This window comes from Branchiostoma lanceolatum, chromosome 2, assembly GCF_035083965.1.
Source record: "Branchiostoma lanceolatum isolate klBraLanc5 chromosome 2, klBraLanc5.hap2, whole genome shotgun sequence".
NCBI classification, from domain to species: Eukaryota; Metazoa; Chordata; class Leptocardii; order Amphioxiformes; family Branchiostomatidae; genus Branchiostoma; species Branchiostoma lanceolatum.
The window spans coordinates 38,024,323-38,043,236 of record NC_089723.1 but is presented as its reverse complement, the minus strand read 5'-3'; the positions used below and the strand labels follow the sequence as shown (position 1 = coordinate 38,043,236).

The following is an 18,914-nucleotide window of genomic DNA, read 5'->3' as shown; positions in this document are numbered from 1 at the left end:
ACCAACATTTTGAATGACCCTTGTACACTTGAACCTGTATTTCAATACAAATGGCAGGTTTCTTGTTGACAAATGTTTTGGAAGAAAACACCAAATCTATGGCTGTGCATGCCTGCTGATGTTAAACATGCTGTTAAACATGCTGACTCAACGTGCAATCATGCATATTAAAGTTACAAATAACATTCAGTATTGTTATAGACAACTCCAGGACACATCATTGATACTTTTGCATGCAAAATGGAGGTTCACAAAGCATGCATTCTGAAAAGCAGTTTGACGTGTGACTTGCCATTCCTATAGCCATGATTGTTTCTTCGGTAACTGTTCTGACTACCGTAGCCATTAAAGCTACTGTAGTGACTTTCTCTTCCGTGCCTTCTGTCACCTAAGCCAACGCCTTGGGAGGGGTGAAAACAAAAGCAGCTTTTCATCAAAACATCTCAGAGACTTTACTGTAAGACCACAACAATTAATCTCCTTGGTTCATGAACATTTTAAGGTGAAATTATGCAGCCAAACACCATAAAAGCAGAGGGCAGGGAGGAAAACTTGAGCATGACTATATTCACTCAATAAAACTGAGGGCACCAAGGCACAAACCTGGCCATGGTCCTTTGGCTTTCTGTTCATGACGTTCTTACAGTTAAGCATATTTTTTTCTTAAAAGCCCGAGAACCAACAAATTAAATAGGTGTGGCCTAAGTCAGGGACACAGCAGTTACAGAAATCATCAGTATGCACAATATGGAGATTGCAAACTCACCTGTGATGGGTCTAACGGACCCTTTCACCCCTCCGATACATACAATGGACCGGCCCACTCCGTCTGGTGCATCGTGGGATACGAACAACTTGCAGCCCTGTCCAGTAAACGAGTTCAACCGATTGGCCGCCAGCACCGCGACCACCCCGACGCGGAACTTTAGAATGGGGTTCCACGGTCTGGTCGTCATGGAAACCGTTCCGGTCATTTCCCCCATGGCGGAGCTGAGCGTTTCGACTAAGATCTTGGCCTGGTGCTTCATGGCCTCGCAGTTGTTAAACTGTTCCTCCATGAGGGCTCTCTGCGCGGCGAGGGCGCCGGTCCGAGCGTACATCGGGTAGAGGGCGCCGATCTATGCATGATGTACAAAATGGCATAAAATAAACTGGTGGACGTACCGACTGGTTAGTATCTAAGTATCAAGCTCAGAAAAGGACAAGAAATAGTCATGCCTACAAGTACAAGACTGATCAACCTAGGATTGATGTGGTCAAAAACCTTTTTTCTTAGTGTTCTCACAACAATCATAGAGTGGAACTCGTTGCCACAGAGGCATCTTACATTAGACAGCTTTAAACAATGCATGCAGTTAGATATGCAAAGGTTAGACGTCATTCAGTGTAACATAAACAGCTGCTGCCACACCGCGTGCCTGCAAAGCTGGTGTGTTCGCCGAAGGGCGGTTATACTGGCATTACAGACACAGAAGCTTGTGTGTCATGCCGAAGGGCGGTTATACTGGCTATACAGATACAGACCAGGAGCGCGCACGCCGTGAGAAGCGAGGAGTGTTCCGACTGGGCCCGGGATAGTTTCCCCCGAAGGTCGGCACATTCCGCCTCCAGCCCTTCCTTCAGGGTTCCCGTAGCGCGGACCTGCTCCCAGGCCTGGTCAGCCAGCGACTGAGATTTCTGGGAAGAGTACATTTTCAGAGATGAGAAAGTCTTAAGTATCACAGATAGATACATGATATTATACATGTTACAAGGCTTGAAATACTGGGTGCATATGCACTTTTGTGTACCAAAAATTGCAGCTGTGCACCTAATTATTTGAAAATTGTCTCCCCCCACCTTGCTGTTGGACTGCAGATCCTGTAACAGTGAGGCGTAGTGCTGCTCCAGGTCCGACTTCTGTTTCGCCCAGCTGTCCTCCCGGTCCCTGGTTGCCACGGCAACCTTCTCCATGCTCTTCTCGTGGTTCTGCTGCAGATGGACCATGCTCTCATCCTTGTTCTTCACCACCGTCTCCATGTGGCCAAGCTGGAACAGGCCATCAGCACAGTCAAAGTAATGACACACATAATATAAAAATATAAATCCAGAATACAACACAGTGTTTTTCGTATTGCCCAAAGGCTGAAGGGCGATACGACCCACGGGGGGGCCGGGACTGAGAGCGATGCGGAATACAACGTGTTGTATTTCATTTCTATCATACTCAGCTGAAAAAACACACATTTCAATGCGAAATGCGTCAGAAGTTTTGTGTCCTCAAACAAGAAAATTATAACAACATTGATTCGAACCTCCCAATCTGATATTTGAATTTTAGTGGCGCAACCGGGGCATTCAAAATGCATTCTACTGTAAATATTCGATGGAAGCCTGTGTGATACAAATAGAACCTAAAGTGCAATAATAAAAGTAACTGCCCAGTACGGAACACCTGTATGGAACATTATCGTTGCCCAGGTATGACATAAATGTCATATTATCTTTTGCCGTGGCTTTATTTTGCAGGAGGGAAAAGAATGTTTTCACATGCTCTCATCCTTGTTCTTCACTACTGACTCCATGTAGCCCAGCTGGAATGTCATGGGCACAGATGGTCAGAATAATGACACACACTGTAAATGCATTTACTTTTGCTGTGGTTTTATTTTGCAATATATGTAGGAGGGTAAAGAAGGATTTCAGTGTTTTAATTCCTGGTTGAATCAATTCTATTATTGCAGTTTTAACCTTTAGCACTCTGAAGTAGCTGTTTGGCACCCAATTTCCTATTGGTTACAGAGTTAGGCAGCAGGGAGAAGGTTAAAAGAGGTTAACAGGAAAGCATATTTATTATATATAATAAGTGAGAGAAAGGAGGAACGCATGTAAAAGGCTTTTGATAATAAGCAAATAGGAATGGAAAGTATTGGGGGGAAAAATTCATCTATTTATCAAACTTCACAGAATGAAATCTGAGAGGTCTTGGCAACAGGATCGATGCATCCTTTACAAGGCCAACACCTCCAGAGTACATTTAGAAACAAGTAAAGTATCATCACTAATATAGTATCACAATACAAACAAGAAATTGCAATAATAACAATAATAAAAAAAAATGACAATAATGGTGGTACCATTATCATTATTATAAAATATCACACAACTGATAAGACCTCTTTAATCACTTGTGCTTCCATACTTTACCTGTGCATGCTGTGAAACATCCTTGTTACAAGTGTGAAACCAGAAGGAAACAAGTGTTAAATTCTCAAACTGTTTGGGCCATCTACTAATTAAGACGACACAGGCCGGAAAGACAATGTAGAAACTTCACAGGTCATTTCTATCCTTTACGGGTAATCTTGATAGAGCCAATTAGATAATATTGATGATTATTACAGAAGCAATTAATGAATTGAAATTTTCACCCTCAATATTTTCCCACACCCCTTTCCAAATTGTCAGACATCATCACGAGAGCAATTGATTAATTCCTCTAGTCACTAAAATTTCCCTCATTTGTGGAAGGATTGACATGATACGAGTTCAGAGACGGGACTGCAAGGTTTGATCACTTACACTGGGAACAAATAAACAAACAAACAAACACCTACCCTCTCCCTGGTCCTGTGTAGATCGGTCAGTAGACTGTCCACTTGCTCCTGGACCATGCTGGCCAGCTCCGGAAATATCAACAAACAAACAAACAAACAAATAAACACCTACCCTCTCCCTGGTCCTGTGCAGATCGGTCAGCAGACTGTCCACCTGCTCCTGGACCATGCTGGCCAGCTCCGGAAATATCAACAAATAAACAAACCAACAAACAAACACCTACCCTCTCCCTGGTCCTGTGCAGGTCAGTCAGCAGACTGTCCACCTGCTCCTGGACCATGCTGGCCAGCTCCGGAAATATCAACAAATAAACAAACCAACAAACAAACACCTACCCTCTCCCTGGTCCTGTGCAGGTCGGTCAGCAGACTGTCCACCTGCTCCTGGACCATGCTGGCCAGCTCCGGCCAGGAGAAGCTGCTCAGGGAGGGGTCGGTGGACTCCATCACGACCCGCCCGGTCACCAGGCGCTGGTACAGCGTGTGCAGGAAGTGGATCTTGTCCTGGGAAAAATCGGCAAATCTTCATCTGAGTTGAGTTTATTGAGATACCCTTTAGCCCCTCTAGGGGGCTAATCTTCCAGGGCTCATTAACACTACCGGTACATGTACATCACAAAATACATAGTATTACATACACACATAATTACATATTTACATACAGGTAAAAGCAGGTAGAATTGAAGAAAAGGATTGGTGGAGGTCAGAGGTCAGGAGCTAATTATGACTGAAACCATCAGTCGACATATCTGGCAATAAAAACATACCTGCAAATTACTACAGATTATTACAAATACAAATTATTAAACTCCATCTGAACTTATGACAGGGCTGGAATTACTGGGTGCATATGAACTTTTGTGCACACAAAATTGGAGCTGTGCCACACGGCCCTTGCAACAACATGGTAATAGGGTTCAAGGAGGCATTCAAAAGTATAATTAGACTCGTCTGGTTGCGCTGCCTCTGTTGTTCTGAAAAACAGCTGATTCCTGAAAAATGCAGGAAGTAAGGACCAAGTGTTTCACTGGGGGCAGGGGACAGGCTAACATTGGAGTGAACTGGAGCTAGAAGTGGATGGATTCCAGGGTAATCATTTAAAATACATTTCTAATTTCTGCAATACTTGCCCAATAGAAGGAAGTGAGCTGTTACAGAATTCCCCATTCTCATGATGCACCTTACTAGTATCTTAGCCTCCGTTGCAGGCTTTCCCACTGCAATTTTTTTTTATCGGGTCCAGGTTCTTTGGCTGGGGGCCGTATCTACTTGAGGCCCCGTATCTGCTTGGGATCCTGTAACCGCTGTGATCCTGTAACCGCTGTCAGGAGGCTACTAGTATCTAGTGGTACCTAAGGTAGCTTACTTCGCATGTTAAGCTTTAAGACTTTCTCCAAGAGTGATCGTTATGGATTAAGTCAAAAGGCATCAAAGCCAACTTACAGCGTTCTCGTTCTTGTAGATTTTCGTCAGCTTCTGAATCTGAAATGGAGAGAAAAAGTATACAAATATTGCAGAAGTTTACACTGTACATCATCATATACATAAACAAACAAACAAATAACTCTGAGCCGATTTTACAAACCACATGTCCAGAAAGCAAAGCTCAAGTACCATCACAAACACACTAAATTAGATTCAGATTCAAGGGAATGTTTTGAAGAATTACAGCAGAGGAGACAATCCGGAATTTGCCCCATTTGTCGATAGTTTCAAAGGTACATGTAGGGCCCCCTTGTTAGAACGGCAATCAGCATTCCAGATCTCAGGTTGCCCCATTCTTAAGTGGTTCCTCAGCAAAAACACAGTTTTCAGGGAAGATTCAGAAATCTTTTACATGAAACGTTAAACCGGATAGTGAGTGGGAGAGTGAGTGAGTGAGTGTGTGAGTGAGTGAGTGAGTGAGTGAGTGAGTGAGTGAGTGAACATCCCTCAGTCCTACCTCATCGTTGAGTTCGTCGCACTTCTTCCTCTCCTGGTCCAGCCTGTGCATGGCCTTCTCCATGTCGGAGTGCAGTGACGCCAGAGCCGCCTCGTGTTCCGAGTTCTCACTCTGCACACGCGACAGCTCTTTCTTTGTGTTTGTCAGGGCGGCCTGGGTTTCCTGGAGGAATTCAGTGATACGCCAAACAGCAGTTATTCAAGTAGTAGCAGTAGTATCCAGTATGCAGGGGTACCTGACACACAAGTCAGGGCAGCAGTTGGCCAGTCTTAACACCAGGCTCTGTCCAGCAGGTCCATGCGGGTGAGGTCACACACCTTAATGTCCTTAATGACACACTCCATCCAAGATTTAGAACTGGATATGATTTTGAAAACGGTCACACGTTTCAAGTAGCATCAACTACTTTTTGTCAGTGCACACTGAGCAAGATTTGTCGATCAGCAGGAATTCATTGATTTTTTTTCAGCAAAGCAAACTACAATCATTATGTTGGATTAAGTTGATTTTTCAAATGAAAGCTTTTTTTGTCATTGCCTGGGTTTCCTGAAGGGAATTCAATGTAGCAATATGGATAACCTTGACAAATATAAAGACTGTAAATGCTGAAATGTTCACAGTGGTCTTATCTTTTACGTTTTTAGCGTAACTTGTTTGTACTGTACATCGGCTTTTAATTCAATGTTTTTGCAACTGCGACAAACCAATAAAAGACATCTTGTATCTTGTATCTCTTGTAACCTCTCCACCACAAAGTCATGACAACACAAGCGTTTCCCTTACTTAACTACTGTACTACAGTTTTGTTCCAACTACGAACTTGAAACCTCCTTCCCTTTCTACCGCAAAATTACCTCCCAAAGAAATTGAACTAATTTACAGTATTTCTGCTTTTGACATACCTCTTTCTTACAACACATAATATGAATTTGATCAAAGCACAAACTGTTGCTATCCTCTGCAAGACAACAAGTAAACTGCATGTGCTTGTGAGAGTGCCCTACCTCCAGTGCCTTGCTCCTGGACCACACTGTATCCTTGTACGACTCACTCTCTGTTGACACCTTCTCATAACTCTTCCTCAGTTTGTCCAGCTGGAAACAACAACAAAATTTTCAAATCTTCAAATGACTTTCAAATATGCTGCAAATTACTTGGTTACGATAGCATTCTTTCCAATGTTTTCAGCACTAATGATAAAAATACAATTGTGGTCTAAACATAGCTTTTCAATCATTTGAATGAACGCTTTGCAAACGACAGAGCTACAAGACAAAGACAGAACTGCATTTGTACTTGGGTTGGGGCCAAAGTATTTTGCTGTCATTACAGACAGAAGCCTTACCCCTAAATGTACGTGGCCCAGTGGCCACCGGGTTACTTTGGGGCCCTGGAAGTTTTTAACACAGAGATAAAATCAACACGGGACCCGGTGACAAATTGACGACGTGAACTAATCGTGCGAGCAACGGGAGGTACCCCACTTGTAACCGGCAGTCCACAAGGACAAATTTGTGGCTTTGGGGCCAGGCCGGGACTACATCCCCTATGGGCACCGGCGCAAATGTGACCGTAACATAAGGCAGGTTTGACTGTACTTCTAATCACCCCTAATAGTAATACTGGGACCCTTCACCTCATCATGTGCTGCATCCAGTTTGTTCTGGTAGTTGATGAGGGCGTGTCTCAGCGTCTCCAGGACGACGGACGGGGACGTCGGCTTCCCCTTCTGTTTCCCTGACGATTTCCTCTTGGGCTGGGCCGACTGGTCGGGGCGGAAGTTGTCCATCAGCAGCTCGAGCTCCCTCATGCAGCCTCCGTACGTCTCCTCAAGGTACACCTGGCGCTTCCTCGCCTGGTGGAGAAAGTGAAAAAGTGAATCCAAATTAGTGATCTTAAACCAGCTTAGCTCACTGACCACTGAAGAGCTAATCTTCCACTGGTCATGACAGAGAAGACACTGTGTACAATATAAACAGGTTTATTGTACTGGGAAAATTCCCCTGCTTGCCACAAGACAATTCTTTATGGATAACCTTTAGCACACTGAAGTAGCTATTTAGGTATTGGTTATGGGGTAAGGCAGCAGGGAAAAGGTTGAAATTCTATGCTCATTCAAGCATTTTACCCTAGTCACACACACATGTAAACAGACATGCGCACACACTCACACACACACACACACACACACACGCAACACTGACCCTGGCCAGTTCCTCCTTGAGCTTGTCAAAGTTGGCCTGGTGCAGCCCCAGTTGTTTGGACATCCCGCTGACGTACAACGCACCCTCACCACACACGCACACACGCGCACACATGCACACAAACACACATACATACACACACACTCACACACACAAACACACGCACACAACACGTACCCTGGCCAGTTCCTCCTTGAGCTCGTCAAAGTTGGCCTGGTGCAGCCCCAGTTGTTTGGACATGCCGCTGACGTACAACGCACCCTCACCACCCACGCGCACACATGCACACACACACACACACACACACACACACACACACACTCACACACACTAAACTAACCCTGGCCAGTTCCTCCTTGAGTTCGTCAAAGTTGGCCTGGTGCAGCCCCAGTTGTTTGGACATGCCGCTGACGTACAACGCACCCTCACCACCCACGCGCACACATGCACACACACACACACACACTCACACACACACACACACTCACACACACTACACTAGCCCTGGCCAGTTCCTCCTTGAGCTCATCAAAGTTGGCCTGGTGCAGCCCCAGTTGTTTGGACATGCCGCTGACGTACAACGCACCCTCACCACACACGCACACACACACACACACACGCGCACACGCGCACACACGCACATACACACACACACTAACCCTGGCCAGTTCCTCCTTGAGCTCGTCAAAGTTGGCCTGGTGCAGCCCCAGCTGTTTGGACATCCCGTTGATGGCAGTTTTCTTCTCCTCCAGCTCAGAGCTCAGCTGCTGCTGTACTGATGTGTACTGCTTGTCAGACCTACAGACACAGAACAACAGACATATCAACACCTATAGCTTTGTCTGTCACTCACTCACTCACTCACTCACTCACTCACTCACTCACTCACTCACTCACTCACTCAATCTCACTCACTCACTCACTCTCACTGTCATATACTGTAGATTTGTTTTTGCAGTGTCTTAAAGGAGTCCTAAACTTCAGAAGGCGGTGTAATTTTCCACTAGATCAATGAATACGTAATCAGTCGACTTTTTACAGAATTTTGCTTATGGTGAATTACACATGGTGTGTTTTTTAAAACAATATGATACTCACTAAACCCGTGCAGACCCTACCCATGTATTCCCTATGCGTAAATATACATCTTTAAACGTGGATATTTTCGGCGTAGATGAGGGTGGTTAAGCACAATAAGAAGGCCAATTGTTAATAAGATATATAAGAACACAAAGCAAGACGACTTTTTCTTAACCACCTTGACATCCTTTTTGTAATCTAACTTTTGTCAGGCCTTATCAGGCACATTGTAACAAGCCATAGGCTGAGGGTTTTTAATTTGATTAATCAGAAAATAGAGGGTCACCTGGGGAATTTGGTGAGTACTGAATGCTTTTTGATGCGCATTGGACTAGTGGGTACTTTATCGTATACTGTAAAAAGTCTTCATTTTTACTTCCTAAAATTATCATCTATTGTATAATAACTCCCCCCTCTGGACTTTAGGACTCCTTCAATTTCACAATAGAAAGGGAAAGGACGTTTTTGCAGTGTTTTACTGCTGTGTGCTGTTGGTCTGTCCTACACACAGTGAACAACAAGGTGGGCTTGTGGTTTGGGGAGTTGAAAAGAATCAGAGAATCTAAAAGGTTCTGGGTTTTAATCCTCGGTAAGTCCCAGTTTTGTGCCCTTGAGAAAGTTACTTTACACCTATTTCCTCACTAGAGTCAGGTGATAATAAGTACCTAGCTTCGGTTAGTACAGTACAGTACTAACACGATAGAAAAGCATATTCACACTGTCGTGACTTTGCGGTGGAGAGGTCTCTGCAAAAACTGCCGCAAACATTACAAAATTTACTGAAGACCTTGCTGATGAAATGCCAACTTGTATGCATATTTTAACTAATAGTAATACACGGGCATGCATGGGCAGTTGTGTTTGTCTTTTAAGGGCCTCTCTCACCAGCCTTCTTGTATATACTGGATCTGTAATTACACAATACAAGGCACATTGCACAGTTACAGACAACACTCACCTTTCCAGCTGTTCTTTGTATTTGTTACATGCCGTCCTTTCCTCTTCAAATGCTGCCTCAACCTCCCTGCAGAACAGAAAGAAATGGCATTCAATGATTGACAGAGGCATACGTTTACCTGAACTAAGGATGGAAAGATCCTTGGAGAATAAAATAGCACACATATGCCCTGAGCTGCCATCCCTACCATAGGTTGGATCCCAGGAGGGCTTGGACTGAGAGTGATGCGGAATACACACTGTGGTATTCTATGTATGTTATACATGTACCTGTTCTCTCACTACATTCACATGTGTGTGGAGAATCTTGATAGACAAATACCATAAATAATACCAGGCCGAGAAGATACACATTTTGATGCGAAATGGGCCAGAAGTTGAGAACATATGGAGTCCTCAACATCAATTCTAACGTCTGATCTCTTGCGTTCGATCTAACGTCAATGGTACATGAAAGGCATATTAGAATTGTTTTGTGGAAGCCCGTGTGACACTGTTGATACTACCTGGTCCAGAACACCAGTATGAAACATTATCCCAGCCCAAGTATGACAGAAAATAGAACATCACTGTCTCACCTGAGTTGTCTGGTGATCATCTCCAGATTCATGCTGGCGTCCGAGTGAGCTGACTTCTCCACCTCAAGAGCGCCCTCTAGGTCACGCACACGTAACTGCAGGGAGGACAGGAAGAAGTTGAAGCTGGCTACGATAATCTAAGAGCTACTGTTTAAAAACATGTCATTAGAAACTTTTTGAAAGCAGAAGCTTTTTGGCCTGCCCTGCACTGTTTTATTATCTTTGTACTTCTTTCTTATGTATGTATATTTTTAAGTGGGAAATAAATAAACAAACATAAACAAAAAATAAACTGTACAAACAACAAAACAGGATTAACCTTTCTCAGTCAAAAAGGCAGATTAGGAAAGAATATCACAGATGGCACTCAGTCACAACAAGACTTCAGCTACATTTTTATACTTTTTACTACTGTAAATGCATTTAAGTTCGCATGGTTTTTATTTTGCACTAAGGTGAAAATGGAGTGTTCACGGTGGTTTTAAGTTTGCGGCAACGCTATAGTCACATACTGCTACAGTATTGGATAAAAATGTTGGCAGTGGTTTTGAGTTTGCGGTGAAACCATCTCCGTGAAAACCGAGATCATAAAAGCACCGCCAACATTTCTGAATTTACAGTAACTCTGTTGTGCTTAATCAATCATTCCTTTTATTCTTTATATACATACATACTACATGTCAAGTACCAGTTGCACACATGAAGACTATATTGCTAGATGTGGGTCATACATGAAAGCTTGATGTATTTGCCTTATAATGTACTTCCATCAATCCATGACTGAATGTTTGAGAGTACAACATTTTGCAAATGGCATATTGAAAGGTTACTCTTTTTCAAATACCTCCTGCGTACGTTGATGAAGGTTAGACATCCAGGTAGTAAGATAAGCCAAAAATAAGCTTGAATAACTATTTTTGGCTTACCACCAGTCCTGAGTAATGTCAAACAGAATGACAGTTAAAAATCAAGGGATTCATCATTGAGTCGGCGTTACCTGCACTATCTCAGAGTTGAACTTGGACTCCAGGTGCGCTGCTCTTTCTGCCTCGATGTTCTCCTCTAACTGCTTTATTCTCTGCTGCAGAGCCTGGGGGAGACAACAGGTACATTTACTTACACTTACTGTACAACGTACAGGGACCTCAACTGTTTTCAAACTCTGCTGATAATATATCCAATTTTGTTCCCCAAAACCGTGCAATTAATCTTATCACCGAAACAAACAAATTTATTTAATGAACAGACACTCAAACAAGGAGTGAAAGTGTGTTCATTTGTTTGTTTCAGTGATGAAATTAATTGCACGGTTACATTGTATTGTGGAACATTGAAGATATTTTCAGCAGAGATTGTTTGTCAATGATTGTTTTTTGTTTGTTTGCTTGATTGTTTTTTGGTGGTTTGAATCTGTTTATTCAACAGGCACTTACAATGTGGAACATTGAAGATATTTTCAGCAGAGATTGTTTGTCAATGATTGTTTTTTGTTTGTTTGCTTGATTGTTTTTTGGTGGTTTGAATCTGTTAATTCAACAGGCACTTACAATGTGCAGAGACACTAATTGATTTAAAAGTTATCTTAGAATATCTTCAATTTATGATAAAAAATGTTATCCACAGAAAGATGAAATTAATGTTATAGTCAGACATGTACAAGTGACCACCTCTACATAAGGACCACCTGGCCAATATGACCACTTTTCGGTGGTCCCTTAGATAATTTTCCCCATTGACATAAGTATCAAAGCACACGTCCACCTAGACCAGATTTTATCAGTCCCCTGAGTGGTCTTCTTGGGCAGGTTTGACTGTATCACTCATTAAGTCTAGTCTTTTAGGATATCTTTATCTTATTTTTCAGAAACTGTTTTTCCCTTTTGGAAATTGACAATAATGAATCATACTTCGATCTCCTTCTTTGCCCTGCCCTCCCTCTCCGAGCCATAGTCCAGGTCTGTGATCTGCCGCCGGATGGTGTCGGCCTGACTGCTTCTCTCCGCTACACATAACACACAACATGAAAACAGTTAGCTGTTAATTAGCCCATGAATAAGAAGTTTATTGCAAGTTCATGCCCGTGGGCTAATTGCAAATACATGATAAAACATAGGAAAAACATACAAGCGTCAGTAAACTGTGTCTGACTTTGCTGTAACAATAGGTTACTGGTACTATATACAATTGTTGGCTATATCTAAATTAGCTGGGTTTGACTTCTTTTTTGGAAGCAGTGGAAGACGAAAAGTCCCACTTTTTCTAGTATTTGTGGGTTCTGTGATTTCAAGAGAAAGGTAGCTTTTTGTTCATCCGTGAATGTGCAAAAGTAGGGATATTTCGTGATAACTTGTTTAAATAATTCGGTTCTTTCGTCACTGTTAAATATACACTTGGAAATAAAATGTGTTTCGTCTTCCACCGCCTTGGACGTACAGTATTTACAAATTCTTTGGCACACTGGTAAACTCTTATATCGTCCTCTCTCTACTTCTAGGGAGTGAGCACTAATTCTTAATTTGCTGATGGCCGAGCGCGACTCAAAATCAGCAAGTTCTAGGTACCTCTCTCTAGTGTATACAGATTTACAAGTTTTATAAAATCTCAGTTTACCTGTATCGGCACTTAGATTATGAAGGAATGTCTGGATATACATATCAGAAATTCTGTTCCTTATCAGAGTACATACATATTTGGGGTCACAGAGTGAACTATCAGAGTATAAGAGATATGAGTAACCGCTACAATCAAGGATTTCTTTAACTCGCTGTAACAATGTTTTTCTACGGCTATTAGTATGTGCAACAGAGCTATGCTGAAATAGGAGTGCGTCTCTCTGCAATGGGTGCGTAGCGATGTCCAATTGCGTCAAGCGTAACCAGTACTTAATGAGACGGACAGAAATGTCAATGTCCAGAGGGAGTCTACCTAATTCGGATCTACTTGCTATATTACTACTGTTCCTGGAAACACCAAGAATGTTTTTGCAAAAACGGTTATGTGTAATTTCAATCGGTGACGTGTCGTTCAGTCTCTCAGTACCCCAAATTTCACATCCATATAATAGAATGGGTTTGACACATGAGTCAAATATCCTCAGTAAACTATCGGGCGAAACTGATGAGCGAGTTAGACATTTGAAGCTGTATATGGCTTTACGGGCTTTGTTTGACAGTTGTTTTTTGGCTAAAGAGAAGCTGCCTGAAGATGTTACTGTAATGCCTAAGTAGCAGTATGAGGAAACAATGTCTATTTTGTCCTGTCCGAACAAGAAAGTTAGTTTTGGGAAGGATCGACCGGATTTGTTGAAGATGATAACTTTAGTTTTCTTTAGGTTAACTTGCAGCTTCCATTTAGAACAAAACGTATTTAGTCTGTCTAGGGCACACTGTAATCCCTTATCGGATTCAGAAAATAAAACGACATCGTCAGCATATAGCAAACAAGATACCAATAGGTTATGTAAAGTGGGTGGTGAACATTCTATATGGTCTAACTCCTGCACTAAATCGTTGATGAATAAGTTAAAAAGTGTAGGGCTTAAATTGCAGCCCTGCCTAACACCCATGAATAAACCACCGAGCGAGCAAAACCTTGGGTGGGTCATTAACCCTTGATTAATCGTGTAAACTGCACCATTATGTTTGTACTAATCAAGCATTGACAGTGAGTCTTACCTTCAAGTTCCTTTATTCTGTCCTGGAGGTCGGAGTTTATGCTGTAACATACAAAGTTTGATAAGTACTAGAGTCAAGCACTATACTCTATATTTGGTGTCATGAATATGCAGGGTAGAACTGCTCTAACTTGTGCTGTTCAGTATTTTGTTATGAGAGAAACAGCTCTTACTTGAGCTGTTCAGTATTTTGTTATGAGTGGAACAGCTATTACTTGTGCTGTTCAGTATTTTGTTATGAGTGGAACAGCTCTTACTTGTGCTGTTCAGTAATTTGTTATGAGTGGAACAGCTCTTACTTGTGCTGTTTAGTATTTTGTTATGAGTGGAACAGCTCTTACTTGTGCTGTTTAGTATTTTGTTATGAGTGGAACAGCTCTTACTTGTGCTGTTCAGTAATTTGTTATGAGTGGAACAGCTCTTACTTGTGCTGTTCAGTATTTTGTTATGAGTGGAACAGCTCTTACTTGTGCTGTTCAGTATTTGTTATGAGCAGAACAGCTCTTACTTGTGCTGTTAAGTACTTTGTTATGAGCAGAACAGCTCTTACTTGTGCTGTTAAGTACTTTGTTATGAGAGAAACAGCTCTTACTTGTGCTGTTCAGTATTTTGTTATGAGTGGAACAGCTCTTACTTGTGCTGTTCAGTATTTGTTATGAGCAGAACAGCTCTTACTTGTGCTGTTAAGTACTTTGTTATGAGAGAAACAGCTCTTACTTGTGCTGTTCAGTATTTTGTTATGAGTGGAACAGCTCTTACTTGTGCTGTTCAGTATTTTGTTATGAGTGGAACAGCTCTTACTTGTGCTGTTCCTCCAGCATGCTGTCCAGCTTGTCCCTCTCTGCTGTCACCACGTCCTGTTCCGCATGACAGTGCGCTATCACCTTGTCCTGGGGTCAACATACATCCATCATTCAGTATCAATATAAATACATGTTGAAGTGATCTCAAACCAGTTTAGCTCACTGAACAGCTACCTTTCCATTGGTCTAGACAGAGAAGACAGATGCTATGCACGGTTCATTGTACCAAGAAGATTTCCCTAGCTCTTTTTGACAAGCACAATGAACATCCCTCAGAAGGGATGTAAAATGGAAGTCCTGTGTTCGAGGAGGTGTCTCAAGCACGTTTAAGGGGAAAGGCTAGCAACCCCTCCCTGTAGAGATATACCTTAATTGACTTGAAACAGCAAGGAAACTTGCTGCCCTATGTGCCACTAGGCACTAAAAAGGTCTGAACAAACCTTTTCCTCCATGAGCAGCCTGTGCTGAGTCTCCTGTTCTGTGGCCTGGATCCGGGCGATCTTCAGACCACTGTCCAGGTCATCCACCTGTCTGCTCAGCTCCGATACTTGGGCTGGAAGGTAGAAAAAAGATACTGTTGTAAATCCATTTATTTTTGCAACTTGTTTAAGTACTTAGTATGTGGGTGAAACAATTCAAACTGTAGTACAGTAGTAAAAGTTTTGCTTGCTAAATAATCGAAGAAACTGCGACATCACTGTGATAATATGACAAGTTATCTGTTGTTTTCTTGTAGTTAAATTATGAGTGCTTATTGTCATCTTCAGCTATGAAGGACTACCAAGAAGATGAGCGCTATTAATTCATTTATTTTTCTAGGCTTCTGTGGCAGTTTAAGTTTGCAGTTAAAACAATTCTGTCAAGTAATGTAGTAATACCAATACATTAGAAATGCATATTCATTGTGTCATCAACTTGCAGTGGAGAGGTCACTGCGAAAATGAAACCATTGTGAACATTTCGAGATCTACAGTATCTCCTTACCCCTGAGATCGTCGTTGTTGCGGAGTATCTGATCTTCCTTGTCCTCCGCTTGTCTCTTCTCCTGGCTGATGTTTTTCCTCGCCAGGGTGAGTTCGTACTCCAGGTTCTGTCGGACAGCCTCGCCCTTCTCCAGCTGTGCTCGCAGTCGCGCCACCTGGCTCTGCAGACTGGTCGTCTGGGGAACAAAGGTAGCATGATACTATTAGATAGTCCTGTAGTTAGGGTTACAGACTGGTCGTCTGGGGAACAAAACAACACCCGGGTTCAAGCTCCGGGCTAGGACACTTCTGGACAAGAGGCGCATTGAGTTATACCAAAGACTTTATAAAAATGGTACATACTTCTGAAACAGTATGGAAGTTAAACACACTTCACTACCAGTGGACTAGCCCCCTGCTGCAGTGATCGCACCGCAGTGTGGCCCCAGGGCTATGAAACGGGGATGGGCACTGCCCTATACATCAATAACGGTGTGGGAGGATTTTAACTTTTAACTTTAACTCTTTCTCATAAGTGGTGAGTGTTGAGCATTTCCTTTCTCTTGAGTCTCACCTCTTCATTGTACCTGCTGGCCGTCTCCAGCTTCTCCCTCTCTAAAATGTTGATCCTCTTCCTCAGCTGCGCAACGGTGTCTGACTCGTTCCTGTTCTCCTCCTGCATTGGATAGTTGGATACTTATTTAGTCCATTAGCTTTATTAAGTACAAGATTTGTGAGTAGCTAATCTCCCTGGACATAGATGTTAAACATACAACAAGCAACCTCTAGGAAGATCGGCCGTGTATATAGTTGTACAGGCATCCAAGCAAAATAAAGGTTTCTACTCTACTACTCTACATAAGACATACATGTACATTTACTACATAAAAGTCGTTACAGCTAGCACTTATATTCTACATCTAATCAAATCGCCTGATTTATATAAATGGGAATCTCTTAGACTAAAACTTAGACTAACTGGCAAATTGAATGCTATCAGGCAAACTGTTCCATATATTATGTTTATGTCATACCTGGGCCACGAAAGCGGTTGTTCCGCATCGTATGATAATTTTCCGTATCACCGTCGCCTGTATCATCAGCCGTCGGGCCGGTACCTCGGGCGATACGGAATACACCGTGTTGTATTCTATATATATATATATTATATAGATATGGACATGTATACAAAAATGTATATGAAAGAGTTTTTCACCTGCAGCTGCGAGATCTCTGCCCGCAGCTGGCGCAGCTGTTCCTGCAGGTGTGCCATGTCGTCCATCCCCATTCCCGGAGACGACGTCCGCCTGGCGGATTCGGACATAACTGCAGGGCCGCGATGCAGGCTACCTCGGGGACTCACCTCGCCTCTCTGTCTCTGGTAAAACAAAATGGATTGGCGAAGGTTAACTCTTTGAAACATCTAGAAAATACTAAGAGGGAGAAAGTTCACATGTGATATCTCCAGACATATGTGCAGTTAGCAAGCATCAGTGCCATGGCATGTGCTATTTGTATTACCTGCACACAGCAGATGCTGCAGAGAAAGTGACTGTGGTACTAGTAGTGCCATGTTAGTGCCGCGGTAGTGCCGTGTTAGTGCCGTGTTAGTGTCATGTTAGTTCCGTGTTAGTGCATGTACTGTGTCACGTCTATATCTGCCAACACTAGTTAGTGAGAGACAGTGCCTTGTTAGAAATGTACACTAGCTGCTATGGACTAGCCTGAGTACCAGCCTTTTTAGCTTCCGTACGCTACCCAAGCTGCGCTGCCGTAGCGGAGCTTGGGCAGCATACTGAAGCTAAAAAGGCTGGTACTCAGGCTAGCTATGGACAGGGATACTATTAGGATTTTACCATGGTCAACACTGACCAACGGAGTGGCATATACTAGCAGCAGTTGGTGAGTAAGTGCTGACCGCATCGTGTAAGTGCAGAGTTAGTGAGTAATACTGATAGTGCCGTGGTAGTAGTGTGCCATGTCAGTCCACTGTTGATAGTATCCTGTAACTAGGAGTTGTGTGTTATGTTAGTACCTGTCCCAAGCCCAGGGACTCCCCTCCACCAATGCTTGCCTGTGTGGTGACAGGAGACCGCGCTCCGGAGCCGAGGCTGCCCCCGGTGGCGCTGGGCGGGCGGGGTGAGCCTCGTGTCGACATCCCGACTTACCCTCCTGGTAAACTGTGTAAAATTCTGTGATTATTCCACGTCTTCAGATGAACATCATACCTATTCACTAGCCTGGAATCCAGTCTTGTTAGCTTTGGTCTGCTTCTAATGGTTGCTACCAGGCTAACAACGGTCGCTACCAGACTAAAGCTAACAACAATCTGAACAAGACTGCATTCCAGACTACATATAGCAGCTCTTAAATAGTATTGGGGAAGCAAATGGTTAAAACTTTCTTTGAGTTTGAGACAAAGTTGTTCTTGCAGCACAGAGAGATGAATTGTACATATGTAAGTAGTTGCATGTTTAGTGACATGTGTATGTGTCTGTCTAATTGTACATGTACTAGCATGTTTTTTTCCGAAGCCTGGAAGATTAGCTGTTGGCTAAAGAGTGTTGTAAAATGAAGCAAGGCGGTCATATAACCGACCAAAATAAAGGATTAAATTGGTGTCAACAGTCTCGCACAGTAGCTTAGCTCATTTACGAATGGTCACATACAAACAGTACTTGAATGAACACTTTAATTCTTTGAAATATTATTGTATACTTTAGGTCTATATCACAATACAATCCCGAAGGTGTACGGTGAAAAGGTGAAACGATGAAGAAAACAATATCATACATAAGTTGTATTAACAAAGCTCCTTGGTTATATAATAAAGAAATTAATAAAAAATACAACAACAACATCACATCCTTGGTATAACTTTTTCTTTTTTGGTCAATTATCCACTGTAGTGGTTGTTGTTGTCGCTGTTGATGTTTCATGTTACTCGTTTACAAAACATGATGCAACTGACTAATACTGATATCACACACGTAACTCGATCCCCCTCAGTAAAATCACAATTATTCTCTGCTCCATATTTCTGGGACCCTCTCTACCCGGATGTTTACAAGGAACTTTGACAGAAAAGTGGGAGGGGGGCTGTGTGAGCAGACAGTAAT

At 42.7% G+C, this 18,914-nt stretch overlaps 1 protein-coding gene across 3 annotated transcripts in view; it reads right to left on the bottom strand.

Moving 5' to 3' along the window:
* The window catches only part of LOC136428966 (coiled-coil domain-containing protein 171-like), a 29,110-nt gene that overhangs the window by 9,991 nt on the left and 205 nt on the right, over window positions 1-18,914 (bottom strand). For 2 of the 3 annotated variants that reach the window (XM_066418813.1, XM_066418814.1), the window contains exons 2-21: window positions 17,831-17,975; window positions 17,012-17,173; window positions 16,370-16,471; window positions 15,818-15,992; window positions 15,274-15,386; window positions 14,832-14,920; window positions 14,032-14,072; window positions 12,265-12,359; window positions 11,355-11,447; window positions 10,358-10,452; window positions 9,781-9,846; window positions 8,402-8,540; window positions 7,175-7,393; window positions 6,543-6,632; window positions 5,539-5,700; window positions 5,040-5,078; window positions 3,933-4,100; window positions 1,840-2,028; window positions 1,525-1,677; window positions 767-1,118 (exon numbers count right to left, since the gene is read on the bottom strand). In XM_066418813.1, coding sequence (XP_066274910.1) covers window positions 767-1,118; window positions 1,525-1,677; window positions 1,840-2,028; window positions 3,933-4,100; window positions 5,040-5,078; window positions 5,539-5,700; window positions 6,543-6,632; window positions 7,175-7,393; window positions 8,402-8,540; window positions 9,781-9,846; window positions 10,358-10,452; window positions 11,355-11,447; window positions 12,265-12,359; window positions 14,032-14,072; window positions 14,832-14,920; window positions 15,274-15,386; window positions 15,818-15,992; window positions 16,370-16,471; window positions 17,012-17,173; window positions 17,831-17,953 — 2,665 coding nt within the window. In that variant the 5' untranslated portion in view covers window positions 17,954-17,975. The remainder of the gene's footprint in view (window positions 1-766; window positions 1,119-1,524; window positions 1,678-1,839; window positions 2,029-3,932; window positions 4,101-5,039; window positions 5,079-5,538; window positions 5,701-6,542; window positions 6,633-7,174; window positions 7,394-8,401; window positions 8,541-9,780; window positions 9,847-10,357; window positions 10,453-11,354; window positions 11,448-12,264; window positions 12,360-14,031; window positions 14,073-14,831; window positions 14,921-15,273; window positions 15,387-15,817; window positions 15,993-16,369; window positions 16,472-17,011; window positions 17,174-17,830; window positions 17,976-18,914) is intronic. The other variant, XM_066418815.1, reaches the window with a different exon arrangement.